This window comes from Marmota monax, unplaced genomic scaffold (genome assembly GCF_021218885.2).
Source record: "Marmota monax isolate L192 unplaced genomic scaffold, Marmota_monax_Labrador192_F-V1.1 WCK01_AAM20220418_F8-fsc00008, whole genome shotgun sequence".
Classification (NCBI taxonomy): Eukaryota; Metazoa; Chordata; class Mammalia; order Rodentia; family Sciuridae; genus Marmota; species Marmota monax.
The window spans coordinates 26465047-26478545 of NW_026694432.1; the positions used below are offsets into that span (position 1 = coordinate 26465047).

Genomic DNA, 13499 nt, shown 5'->3' on the forward strand with positions numbered 1-13499 from the left:
GCCTTCCCACCCTCTTCCATGGTGCTCATCTCGTCGTGTGTTTGTGGTTTGGATAATTTCTTCAGTTTAGTCATTTTTTCTTTGCTATGTGTAGTCTGTTTAATCTATCATTGAGTTCTTTTAGTTCTAAATTTTGTCTTTTGTTTTTTATTCATGTCTCCCATCCCTTTTAATAGCCTTTAAGCATGTTAAACACATTTGTGTCTGATAATTCTAAAATTTGAAATTTTTATGGATCTGATTCTGCTGTTTATTATTCAGGTTCTTGTATGATACCTTAAGACTTGTTGTATTTTGTGATTCTTTTTTTTTAACTATGACCTTGTTCTCAGGTTATTGTGGAAATTCTTTAGTATTCAATCCCAACTGGATTTCTCCAGAAAGAGTTTTATAATTGCTTCTGTGAAGCATCCCAGGGCACTGCCGTTTCAGAGCTACCTCAGAGGAAGCGCTCAGTTTCAGGTTGTTCAGTCTTGGGTAGCAGAAAGTTGGAGCCACAAACCCCTTCAGGCAATAGTTGGTTATAGTTCTCAGTGGAGATTTGCACCCCTACTCAAATAATGCCATAATTTAAGGAAAGACAATTTAGTGTCTATTATTTTGATGATGCAAGAATGAGAAAGTTATTTCCAGTTGACCCATATGTCAAGAGTATAGCTCTTTTGGGACGACAGATTTATGTGGGTGGTGGTTGTGAGGTGGTTCCTGCTGCACTCCTGTGCCGGCAGGTCCAGGGCTCTGTATGTAGCTTGCAAATCTGGGTAGATTGTGGAAATCAAAGCTCAAGGCCAAAACCACTTTGGTATTTTGCTCATCTTCCTGGTTTCCTGATTTCTCAAGGATTTTGGCTTTTGATTCTTCTTGTTAGTATAGTAGTTCACTGATACATATTCATTTAACTTTTAAAAATTGCTTTTAGCAGTGGGAAGTAGGGAGTAAGTCAAGGAACCTCTCTTGCTGTATTATCCAAAATGGAAATCCTTTTTAAAAAGAAAATATTTTTTTTAGTTGTAGTTGAACACAATATCATTATATATTTTTATGTGGTGCTGAGGATCGAACCCAGAGCTTCACATGTGCTAGGCAAGCGCTCTACCACTGAGCCACAACCCCAGCCCCGAAAATGGAAGTCCTTTTGATGCCACTTTCATCATGCCATGCTAAGCTGGCTGGTGACCTTACAGTGCCACCCATTTAAACACCATATTTCTCCCCATCATGTGACTTAAAGTTCTGTTTGGCTTATGAGGTCAGTCTACCTAATCTTTTATAAAGAAGCTTAAAATTGGAACTGTCCTTTGATTTGACTGGAATACAGTCAGGATTATTATTTGACCTTGTCCTGAGATCTGTTTTTGGCAAGGGGTTGCTAAGTTGAGTAAGGCATAGTTCTCTCCATAAGGAGGTCCTACCCTCAGAAAAAGCAGCACATATACAGAACCAGCCATGAGGCACAATATTGATTTGGGTATTCAGGATGTCTAATCAAATGTGTCTGAGTTTAAAACAAGTCAGCATCAGATTTCCAGTTGAACTATTGGTGTTGTCAGGTAGAATACTTAAAGACTTAGCAGGCAGAAAGGATGTAAGTGATGGTACTTTGTTGAAAGCCTTGTCTCAAAAAAAAAAAAAAAAAAAGAAAGCCTTGTCTCAGTTCATGTGGGTGAAGCTTTTTCCTAATTAACTTGGCCACTTTGATTTTGGCAGGTACAGAATCAGAAACCAAGGCCTTTATGGCTGTGTGCATTGAGACAGCCAAGCGCTACAATCTGGATGACTACCGGACTCCTGTCTTCATCTTTGAGAGGCTCTGCAGCATCATTTATCCCGTAAGCAGCGTGGTGCTCCCTGTGGCCCTTAGCTGTCAGCACAAGCCATGGTGCTGAAGCCTCTTGGGGATTCATGAGAGTCTTGGGGAATGTTGCCACCTATGGACCTTCAGTCAAAATTGTAGGAAGATCCCCTGACACAAGAGCAGAAGCAACCTCATGTTCTTAATGATAGCAAAGCAATGGTCTTCCTTGGTCTTACTTCCTAGATTCTAGGTCAAGATTAGTCTTTATTTTTTAATTACCAAAAATCCCATTGCTTATCAATCCACCATGCTATTTGAAGAAGCAGTTTTGAGTGAGTATAAAGGCATCCTTCCTCCTTCCCTCCCTCCCTCCCTCCCTCCTTCCTCCCTCCCTCCCTCCCTCCCTCCTTCCTCCCTTCCTTCCCTCCCTCCCTCCCTCCCTCCCTCCCTCCCTCCCTCCCTTCCTTCCTTCCTTCCCTCCCTCCCTCCCTCCCTCCCTCCCTCCCTCCCTTCCTTCCCTCCCTCCCTCCCTCCTTCCTCCCTCCCTCCCTTCCCTCCCTCCCTCCCTCCCTCCCTCCCTTCCTTCCTTCCCTCCCTCCCTCCCTCCCTTCCTTCCCTCCCTCCCTCCCTTCCTCCCTCCCTTCCTTCCTTCCTTCCTTCCTTCCCTCCCTCCCTACAGCCCCTTATTCTGTGGACATGCAACACATGTGTCTTTTCTCTCTGGCTTGAGCTACATGGAAGCCCAGTGTGAACCCAAGCCCCCTTCCTGCTATTGAGGAAGACATGAGCCTCCTCAGACAGCAATAAGAGGGCATTGGGGCTGGGTTTACAGTGTCATATAGTGTTGTGTCACATAGAGAGGTCCTCTCCACAACTTCAGGGTCATCAGTGACGCAGTCACTGGTCTTGCCTAGCCTTGCATGAGATGAGCATGTCACTTCCTCTCTGCTTTAGTGTTAGGCTTCCTCTCCTCGTCTACCTGAGTATCAGAGGAGATATTTGATATTTAAGGCTATTTGGATTGTATGTGGCCATTTAGAATGACCTCTGAGTTTTCTGTCCTTTATGTCTCTCATGTTTAAAGGCTGGATGCATTTGGCGTGTTCCCTTGGAGGGTCCATAGAACAAGGTAGCATGGTATAAATCTCTCCTTCCTCTGTCCCTTCTGATACATCCTTCTCTGTCTCCTCTAGGAGGAGAATGAAGTCACTGAGTTCTTTGTGACTCTGGAGAAGGATCCCCAACAAGAAGACTTTTTACAGGGCAGGATGCCTGGGAACCCGTATAGCAGCAATGAGCCAGGCATTGGGCCACTTATGAGGGATATAAAGAACAAGATTTGCCAGGACTGTGACCTGGTGGCTCTCCTGGAGGATGACAGTGGAATGGAGGTAATCAGGGAAGATAGTCTGCCGGAGACTAGGAGTGTGGGCTGGGATCAAATCCAGCTGATTGTTCTAAGTAGCTGATTAGCCCTGGGAGGAGAGCTGACTTCGGCCTCCTCATCTATAAAGTACGGTTAATGATTCCCACTCTCTGCCTCGCTGGGTTTTACCATTAATTACCTATGAATGGCTCTGCCCAAGGCATGGAATAAGCAAGTGGTTAATGGATGTTGGTTATAGTGGTGATATGTTTCATTATCATTGTTTGCTTCTGGCAGAGATTTCTGAGAGATTCCAAGTTAATGGTGCTCCCAGAATCCTGGCATTTTAGTGCCTATTTAAGTTTGTAGCCCTGTGTCTGATACTTTCTGGAAGACAACCTCTGGCGTGTGGTGTTAAATGTACATCATGGCCAGGCATGGTGACACATTCCTATAATCCCAGTGGCTCGGGAAGCTGAAATGGGAGGATAGCAAATTCAAGCCAGCCTCAGCAACAGCGAGGCTCTAAGCAACTCAGTGAGACCCTGTCTCTAAATAAAAATACAAAATAGGGCTAGGGATGTGGCTCAGTGGCCAAGTGTTCCTGAGTTCAATCCCCAGTACCAAAAAAAAAACCACACACATTGTGTAGGACACATTGAATAAAATGAAAAATTGCCTTTTCTGGTACTAAAGTGGGCTCAAAATAGAAGGTCCTCAGCAGGGTTTCTAAACTGGAGTCCATGGTTGGGTTAGGGTGTTTGTCCCTGAGCAGGTGTTTGATGGAAAGATCCATGACACACGGAAATTATAGATTATGAACCACTGCCATGAAGTGTTCTTTGATCTTGAGACTTACTTGCCTTACAATTAATTTGGAATAACGGCCTCATCTTTTCCCTTCAGCTTCTAGTGAACAATAAGATCATTAGTTTGGACCTTCCTGTGGCTGAGGTTTACAAAAAGGTCTGGTGTACCACAAATGAGGTATGTGCTTATTGTCTTGCTTGGAGGTATGGGTGTCCTTCTCTGACTCAACAGACTTGGACCAGGAAGAGCCATCACATGTCACCACTTACCCATCTCGGAAGAACCCTTTGGCATTTTGTTTTCTCTCTTTTATGGGGAATCAACCAGTTACCTTGTCTGCTTTTGGAAACATCTGACTAATGAGGATCAAAGAGCTTCAAGAAGGCACGAGCATTTTCTGCCTTGCAAGGTCTCGAATCCCAAAGATTTGAGGCCAGGTGGTGTTTTTTCTGAGCCCATGCTGTGATGGGGAATGCTGGCTATCTTGAACTTTGTATCCTCTTAAGAATTCAGCTTTCACAGGCACACCCCCTATGAAAGCTGGGTCAGGAAGCATTGTTCCTGTTTTATTCCTTGGGGAACTGAAACTCAGATAGGCAGTTGTTCTCAAGGAGGGGAAAGGGAAATGAAGGAAATACAGTACTGTGGTCATTTTGGTCACCTTGATGCTTTTTGTCCTCTTAGGAAAGTCAGACATTTTACTTCCCCTTTCCCTCTTTTGTGTTTCTTTCTCTCTGTTTTCCTTCCTTTCCTCTCTTTCTGTGTCCCTTCCTTCTTCATTTTTCTGTTTCTATTCCTTTTCTTCTTTTGTCTCTGCTGGGCTTTTCAGTAAACATCAAATGTTTAACTTAGTTACAGCAAAGTAGTGTACTAGTGAAGCATAGCAAACATCTTTGTTTTGTGCTCTACCACTGAGCCACATCCCTGCCCCTTTTATTTTGAGACAGGGTGTCACTAAGTTATCTAGTCTGGCCTAGAACTTGCCATCCTCCTGCCTCAGCCTTCCTTTCAAGTAGCTGAGATTGTAGGCATGCACTATCATGCCTGGCACAGCAAACTTTTTAAAATACTTAGTCCCAAATATTTCTGTAGGAAAATAAATTGGCGATACACTGTACATTTTTGCCCCTCTCCTTTCTGTCCTCCCACTATGCCAGGAATCCTGGTCCCTGTTTCTGTTGCCAGTTAGGTAAATGTAGCATTGTTGACAGAGTGACAGACAGAAGACTGTCCCAGCCATTGTACCTTGCCAGTGACTTATTAGCATCCAAATAGAACAATACAGGCTTAATCTCCAATGCATGTTTAAAAAAAAAAAAAAGTAAAGATAAAGTACCCGTGGGCACTCTTGTAAGTGGTGGTGGTACACCAAAGAATGCGTGTGAGCATCTCCCCTCTGAACCATGAAGTCATATTTAAGTTGAAAATCATTCATTCTTCATGATGGTGTGCTTACTTCACTGAGGGGTTCTGGAAAATTCCAGAGTTCATGATAGTTTTTTTTATCTGGGTCTTCAACTTCCTGTCCCTTCTCTACCCTCTGTCTGCCTGATAAATAGCCCATCTCTTTAGTTACTTTCCTGTGCTCTATTTTCTGTGGTGGTTTTCTCTGAGGAGTCCTCACTGGGCTTCCCTAGCTGGAGGCCCTTAAAGAACTGGCCTTTCTGACAGGGGCTCTTGTCTTGAAGCTGTGCATAGAGTTGGAAGCAGGCAGATGGCATTGGGGTGGTGCCCACTTGTCACTCAGTCCTAGAGTATGTTGTTGAGCTCCTGCTTCTCACCTCCAAACCAAGTGCACCTGTGCTGGGGAGCCCAGCCCAGTGCCTGGCACCACATGGATTCCCACGGGGGCTTATTCCCAACCATTCTAGTCAGTCTGTGGGTGTTATCGTGGAGCAGTCTGGTCAAATCTTCTCCTTGTGTGATGACATGGAGATTTCACACTCTCCCAGGTAGAGACTGATGGGTTCTCATTTTTCCCTTGGTGCCTGAGACCTGCATTGAAGTTCTTTGATGTAAATGAACTTGCTTGACGTGATTCTTTGGGTAGTAGTCCCAGGAGTTGGAGTTTTTCCTGAGCAAGGCATAGGCTTAGATTTAGAATGGGGCTTACGGCTGGATAACTGAACAAGCTGTTGAGCCTGGTACAAAAGGATAATGTAAAGTGCTTCATTAGCATAGGACCTACTTAGCCCTTAATAAAAAGGTGTGAATGAGATTACGCATAAAGTCTATGTGATGCTTACCCTGCAGTGGACACTGGGCCGCCTCCTTTCTCCTAAGGAATTGCAGTGCGTTTTGAGACGGGGCTCAGGCCTTGTAGAAAAGCAGAGGTGCTTCATGTTGCTGGGCGTTAAGCCTAACAGATGCTGGATCCTTTGCATTTTTCTGGGCTAATTATAAGTGCTTTTCTCCAACTTTCTCTGCTCAGGGAGAGCCCATGAGAATTGTTTATCGAATGCGGGGGCTGCTGGGCGATGCTACTGAGGAGTTCATTGAGTCCTTGGACTCCACCACAGGTAACGTCCCTTCCACCTGCAGTGCTGCACATGGACTTGGGGTTTCAGACCACATGGTCCTGTCCAGGAACTTGGGTATTCTCAACAAATACTCTTTATACTCTGCATCAGAGCTGTGGATTTACCTCTCTATGGAGGAAAATATAGACATCAGGGCCTGATTTCAACACATCTGAAGACTGAGAGTGATCAAGCTTTTAGGGCGAAAATGCAGTTAGCAATAAATTTGAGTTCAGTTTTATTTTTGTTCTGGTTTTGTTTTGTTCTCCCATTGGTGATAGTGATTGTTGTAGTTTCCTGTTTGAATAAGTGATTTTAATTTACTTGAACCTTAAGAAAAGCTCTTTTTGGAATGACGTTGTGTAGTCTAGTATCCAATATTGACCCTTTTTTGTGGCTGTCTTTATTGGAGATAGGGAAAAGGGCCTTCTGCTCTCAGCCCAGGAGAGGGCTGTTGCATTCTGGGGATTCTGATTTATTCCCATCTTCATCTATCTCCATTCTTCGTGGCTTTCCTTTTCTTCCAGATGAAGAAGAAGATGAAGAAGAAGTGTACAAGATGGCTGGTGTAATGGCCCAGTGTGGGGGCCTAGAATGCATGCTTAACAGATTGGCTGGGATCAAAGATTTCAAGCAGGGCCGCCACCTTCTAACAGTAAGTTGTGGGCAGCAGGGCTGGGATCAGCCTTTCTGCACTGGGAAGGAGAGGCCTCTGCAACACAAAGCTATGGCCATTTGTGCCACTTAACCCTAGAGGGCAGCATGGTACCATGGACCAGCGAAGAACCTGATAGTTCCCTGCACACTCTGAATCATTGACCCCCTACTCCTCTTTCCCGGCCTGCTCCCCCAAAACCCAGTGTCATGGCAGCCTCTAGTACTTCTTTAGTCATCTATGGAACCAATAATCTCATTATTTTCCTCCAAGTAACTGCACTATGTCAATCATCATTAATAATTTTTTTTTTTATTGCTTTTTAAGTGGATCTTGTAATGTAACTAATTTCTCACATTGTAGGGTCTTGTTTGGAGGTTTTTCTGGCTATTTTATTAGTCAGAATTACAGGATTCCAGAGGCACCACAAATATTTCACTACTATTTTTATCCCTAGAATATACAGGGCTAAATATTATCATGTCTGTTTTAAATGACCTGCCTGGTGCTTGAGCTCCCATAGTCTCTAGGAACTTTGGCATCATTCTGTTTACCATTGGTTCAGGCTCTTAGTGTCAGAATTTCCCCAAGACAGAGTATCAGTACTCATCCCATTAGGAACCTGTGTCACTGCCATCATTCAGGGATGATAGAAATAAGCCTAGCTTCTGGGTGTGGCCTCTGGAGAACATTGCTGTTTTAAATGCCAACCTATTAAGAGCCCCGCCACCTTACCATGTCTCCTTTGTGTTCACTTCCCCTGCTGCCCCCCTGCATTTCAGAAGGAGTACCTACTGATTACACATAACCCTCTGAGACATACGTTCCTGCTGGTCCCCATATCTTACCCTTGTGGACACTCTCATGGGCTTTGATATGCTTCTCTTGTCAGGTGCTGCTGAAATTGTTCAGTTACTGTGTGAAGGTGAAAGTCAATCGGCAACAGTTAGTCAAGCTGGAAATGAACACTTTGAATGTCATGCTGGGAACTCTAAACTTGGTAAGAAGTTGAGGCTTCAGATGATGAAGAGGGAGCATTAGTAGCCCTAGGTCGAGGCTGGGGGGCATCTTCAGTTCTGGGCAAGGTGAAATGGACTTGCAGCCTCTTCAAGGCCTCCATCTCTCTGACTGACTGGTAGAGAAATGTGGGTCCTTCCAGTGCCCCCTTTCTCCTGCTAACTTTTGCCTGTGCTCTTGCTATGGCACCCCAGAGCTTCCTTGAACCTTTTCTGAATTCAGATGAGAGGAAGGCAGTCCTTGAAATAGTCCATAAGCCACACCAATAGAAAAGTAGTACCCTTCTCCTCTGGGCACCCAAGAAAGAGACCCGCACATTTTCATTGTTGTCAAAATCCCACATGCTTGTCTCCTTTTCAGAACAGACACGTTGTGAGTATTCACACAGTTTCTGGGAATTAAGGCCATGTAGGGCATCAGATGTCATCAACAATGGTTGTATCCTGAGAGTGTCTGGGTCTCTTCTTCTACAGGCCCTGGTAGCTGAGCAGGAGAGCAAGGACAGTGGGGGTGCAGCTGTGGCCGAGCAGGTGCTTAGCATCATGGAGATCATTCTAGATGAGTCCAATGCTGAGCCCTTGAGTGAGGATAAGGTAAGTATAGGGCCCACTCCCTCCCTGACAGACACTGGGAACCTGCCCTGTCTCATTACCAGCAGTAGGCATGTCTGTGTCCAGCCAAATTGAACCCAGAATGACGCTCTCAAGTCACAGGAATGGCAAGATTTAACTATGGGGACATCATTATCTTAGAGCCTGAAATCTTTGAATTCAGAAGAAACATAGCTGCTAAGGATGTTCTTTCACTAAAACAGTGCTCCTTGATGGAATCGGGGCATGTCTTAGCTGATAGTCAGGGACCTTTGTCAATTGAGAATACCTTAAGCCCAGAGAAATGAAATGAGCTGTTCGATGCCTTATAGTTGATCACTGGTAGATTCAGGCCTAGAACACAGTTCAGTTTCTCTCCATTGTCTCCACCTACAACTCTCTCCATTCTTATTGGTACCAGTGATTTGGCCAGAAATATGCCCAGATGGATGTTCGGCCCTCTGGATTCTCTGGGAGGAGGGGAGATTGTCCTAGTTCATTTTGACCACCTGAGATTGTTGAGAGACCATCACAGAAACTTAGAAAGTAATTTATCAAGTGAAACTCCTGCTGTTTATAATTGCCCAGGAAGTGTTAAAAACCAGTTCTTCTGTGTCTGATGGGAATGGATGACTTTATGGGGTCAGCTGTTGACTACACAGTCCTGACTTCACCCTCGCTTCTCTTTTGCAGGGCAACCTCCTCCTCACAGGTGACAAGGATCAACTTGTGATGCTCTTGGACCAGATCAACAGCACCTTTGTCCGCTCCAATCCTAGTGTTCTCCAGGGCCTGCTTCGCATCATCCCATATCTCTCCTTTGGAGAGGTGGAGAAAATGCAGATCCTGGTAGAGCGGTTCAAACCGTACTGCAACTTTGATAAGTATGTGAGAGTCCCCACAAAAGCCTAAACTAGTTCTGTGAGACCAAGGAAGGAACACTGAATTTCTGTTGGATTTTTATGTCCCCCTTCTGGCTTTTAAGGAGCTCAGTCTAGTGGGGGAGGCAACAATTGAAATATATTGTGTTAAAGTAGAGCTGGCTAGCAGACAGGGTGAAGTAGTTTGTGAGATGGAAAGGGGCACGATAAGGTGGAGCTGTGTACACAAAAGCTTGAAAATGCAAAAAAAAAAAAAACAAAAAAACGGTGTGAGTTTTGACACATAGCAGCTAAGAGGGAGAGTGGCATGGTCAGGTCCAAGGATTTTTATCATGATGGAGTTTGGACTAGAGGTGATTGGTGATTGTTAACCAAGAGAATGACGTGGTGGGGTTTTTGTTTTACCTTCACACCTTCATATTCTGCTCTCTGCTCCTAGGTACGATGAAGACCACAGTGGTGATGATAAAGTCTTCTTGGACTGCTTCTGCAAAATCGCAGCTGGCATCAAGAACAACAGCAATGGGCATCAGCTGAAAGATCTGATCCTCCAGAAGGGAATCACCCAGAATGCTCTGGACTACATGAAGAAGCACATCCCTAGTGCCAAGAAGTGAGAAGCCCTCCTCCAGGGACTGGGGCTTCCCTCCCTGTCCTTGGTCTTCTCTGTCACCATCTTGGTGCAGAGCTTCATGCCCATTGCTCTTCTGGGAGACTTCCCTCCCCTTCTGGAAACTATCAGGGTGACCACTGAACAACTGCAGAGTCCTTAAGGAAAAGATGGCAGCTTTTTTGTTTCTATTCAGGCTCATCACTTCCGCTAGTTTCTAGGCTGAGCTGGGTAGTTCTTATCAAATCTTTGTGACATTCTTAGAGGGTCTGGTTTAAATCAGTAGTGGGAAAGCCAGGTGTAGTAGTGCAGGTCTATAATCCTAGTAACTCAGAAAGCTGAGGCAAGAGGATCACAAGTTCAAAATGAACACGCACGCCCTGGGAGTGTAAGTAAGCCAGAATGAACGACTGACTTCCAAGTGCTTTGCTTCTCTGGCCTGTTAATACGATTTCTTCTGTTTTGCAGTTTGGATGCTGACATTTGGAAAAAGTTTTTATCTCGCCCAGCCTTGCCATTTATCTTGAGGCTTCTTCGAGGGCTGGCTATCCAGCACCCTGCCACCCAGGTGAGTGGCCAGTGTGCATGTGGACCTTGTTCTGTAGATAGGATGTGTGGTAGGAGGGAGCCGTTTACTCTCTTATATCTATCACCAACTGAACAAAGAACCGCTGATGTGATTCTACTCAGTTCCTAGAGTAGAAGGGACTTTTAGGAGTCATCTAGTTCTCTCTGTGCAGAGGGAAGTAATTATATTTGTGATTTCCACCTTTGCTTAGTCTTAAGTAATGTTTCTTATCTCATGGATCAGCTGTATAGCATTTGAACTGTGAGGGTCATGACTTGGCCAGACTATAAAACAGTTATGACTTCTGACCACAGTTTCTGGGACATTCACAATACCATTGCCACCATTTTCTGCTGTGCCTCAGGCAGCTGAAAACTCTACCAGGGGAGGTCCATCCATTCTACTCAGCCCGTTCCTGATCTCTCCCCACTGGGCTGAGGTGTCTGTTAACCCTTCACAAATCCTAACTGGCCCCCAAAAGCAGGTAACCAGGGCTGGGGTTTTTTTTTTTTTTTCCTCCAAACTTCATTTTATATAACTATAGATTCATATGCAGTCATTAAATAATACAGGGAAATGGTATGTACCCAATCTTTTCCAATGAAGGCATCTTGCACAACTACAGCATGTGTCACAGCCACTGTTAATCCTAATAGTCAAGATACAAGACAAATTCATTACCACATGGGTCCCTCTTGTTGCCCTTTTGTAGCTGCATCCACTTCCCTCTACGCCCCTGCCAGGAGACACTGGAGCTGATCTGTGTTTCATTTTTATAATTTGTCATTTCAGGGGTTGTCATGTGCATGGAATCATACTGTGTGTAACCTTTTGGGATTGGCTTCTTTTACTAAGCATGATTTTCTAGAGATTGACCTGGCTGTTGCCTGTATCAATACATGTATTCCTTTTTATTGCTTCACAGTGTTCTATGGTAGAGACATAGCCCAGTCAGTTTAATCGTCCACCCACTAAAGGATAATTGGTTGTTTCCAGTTTTGGACTATTACTTATGAAGCTGCTGTGAACATTCAGGTGCAGGGTTTTGGGTAAATTTAAGTTTTCAATTTCTAAGAAAAATACCCAAGAGTACAGTTACTCAGTTGAATAGTAGTTGCATGTTTTGTTTACAAGAAATCAAAGATCCCTACAGCAGCATGTGTGTAGTCTGGTTTCTGTGCATCATTACTAGCAGTTGGAGGCTGTGTTTTGATTTTCCGCCTCCTGCAGATGTGCAGTGACCTCTTGCTGCTGTGCTGGCTGTGTCTCCCTGGTGGCTGTGCTGCTGCACAGGTACCCCTTTCCATGTGCTTCATGTGTGTCTCTTTTTCAGTGAAATGACTTTATGTCTTTTGCCCATTTTTTAGGTGGATTATTTAATTTTTTTTTTAATGTTGAGTTTTGAGAGTCCTTAGGGTTGTATTTTTTTTAATGTCTATAAGGTTCTATATTGAATGTGGTTCCAACTTCTTATTTGATGCTCTGTTCTGATAACTCGCTCCAAAAAATGTGATAATTCTATTAAAGATTCTTCCAAGTGTTCTACTCCAGTCTTTATTGTTCTAAACTCTTGTTCAACTCAGTACAGATTGTCACAATTAGCTATTTTTGTAGAGATGATTTTTTGCAGTAAGGGTCTTCCCATACATTGTTTTCCGTTGCTATGAAGAAGCTCTATTTTGCAGAGGACTAAGTCAAGGAACAGCTGTGATTGAGCCCTATAGTCTCCAATCAGCTGCTTCCTGGGCTTGCTTTCATTATTAAATTGAATTCTTTTCTTTAGAGTAAAACTTTATCTAGTTAAATGCTTGGCATTCATAATTTTCTTTCAGAGGATTTATTGAGCAGTTGTCATGTCTGGTACTGGACTAAGCTAATAAGTTGCTGAACGAGATGTTCAGTGTGCCTGATGGAAGATGGAACCAGAAAAATAGTAGTGACCATGCAGTGAGATAGATGTGGTGTGGAAGGGGACAAAGGGAAGAGGATTTTTAGGAAGAGAGAGTGATACCTGGAAAGGCTCAGAGGCAAAAGAAAGCTTGAAGCATCATAAGAAACGGAAGCAGTTGTGTAGGGCAGAGGAGGTATGGCAAGAGCTAACAGTGAGTCCAAGAATATTCTCCAGTGAGAGGAGTGTGCATTTTCTCTAGTGGGCAGTGCCTGGCCGTATTACAGAGAAGACCCTGAAGGGAGGTGAGACTGGAAGTAGGCTGCTGTCATGATCAAGGGGAGTGCAGTGGCAGCTTGGACTAGTTAGTAGACTCAACAGAGACCTGGGAGGTAGAATAATGGATTTAGAGACTGTGCACATTGAAGAAGCCGGATGGATCAGTAACACTGCTCAGTCCCTGGATTGGGTGTCGAGGTGAATGGCAGTGTGGTGCAAGGAGGTGGTGGACCCGGGAGGTTTGAGAGTGTGTGGGAAATATTCTTTAGCATACACTGTAGATGTTTGTTCTATCCTCTTTGCTGAAATGTGAACTGACAGCAGAGTCTTTTGTTTCCCTGTCACCTAAAACACTCCTTCACACACATATACATCCATGTGCACTCACAGTAGATACCCAGGGTGTTAAGTTTGGGGCACCTGTGGGAAAAGTTCAATAGGATTTGAAATATGGGCTCAGCTTATAGAAGCACAAGACATGAGATAACGTAATTTTGCTGAGGTGCGATTTAAAGCATAGC

At 44.3% G+C, this 13499-nt stretch overlaps 1 protein-coding gene across 11 annotated transcripts in view; it reads left to right on the forward strand.

Annotated features, from left to right (window-relative positions):
• The window catches only part of Ubr4 (ubiquitin protein ligase E3 component n-recognin 4), a 127178-nt gene that overhangs the window by 98890 nt on the left and 14789 nt on the right, over positions 1-13499 (forward strand). For all 11 annotated transcript variants that reach the window (XM_058571102.1, XM_058571110.1, XM_058571105.1 and 8 more), the window contains 10 exons: positions 1708-1829; positions 2989-3186; positions 4068-4148; positions 6403-6490; positions 7018-7145; positions 8038-8145; positions 8636-8755; positions 9446-9636; positions 10073-10246; positions 10712-10811. In XM_058571102.1, the coding sequence (XP_058427085.1) occupies positions 1708-1829; positions 2989-3186; positions 4068-4148; positions 6403-6490; positions 7018-7145; positions 8038-8145; positions 8636-8755; positions 9446-9636; positions 10073-10246; positions 10712-10811 (1310 nt within the window). The remainder of the gene's footprint in view (positions 1-1707; positions 1830-2988; positions 3187-4067; positions 4149-6402; positions 6491-7017; positions 7146-8037; positions 8146-8635; positions 8756-9445; positions 9637-10072; positions 10247-10711; positions 10812-13499) is intronic.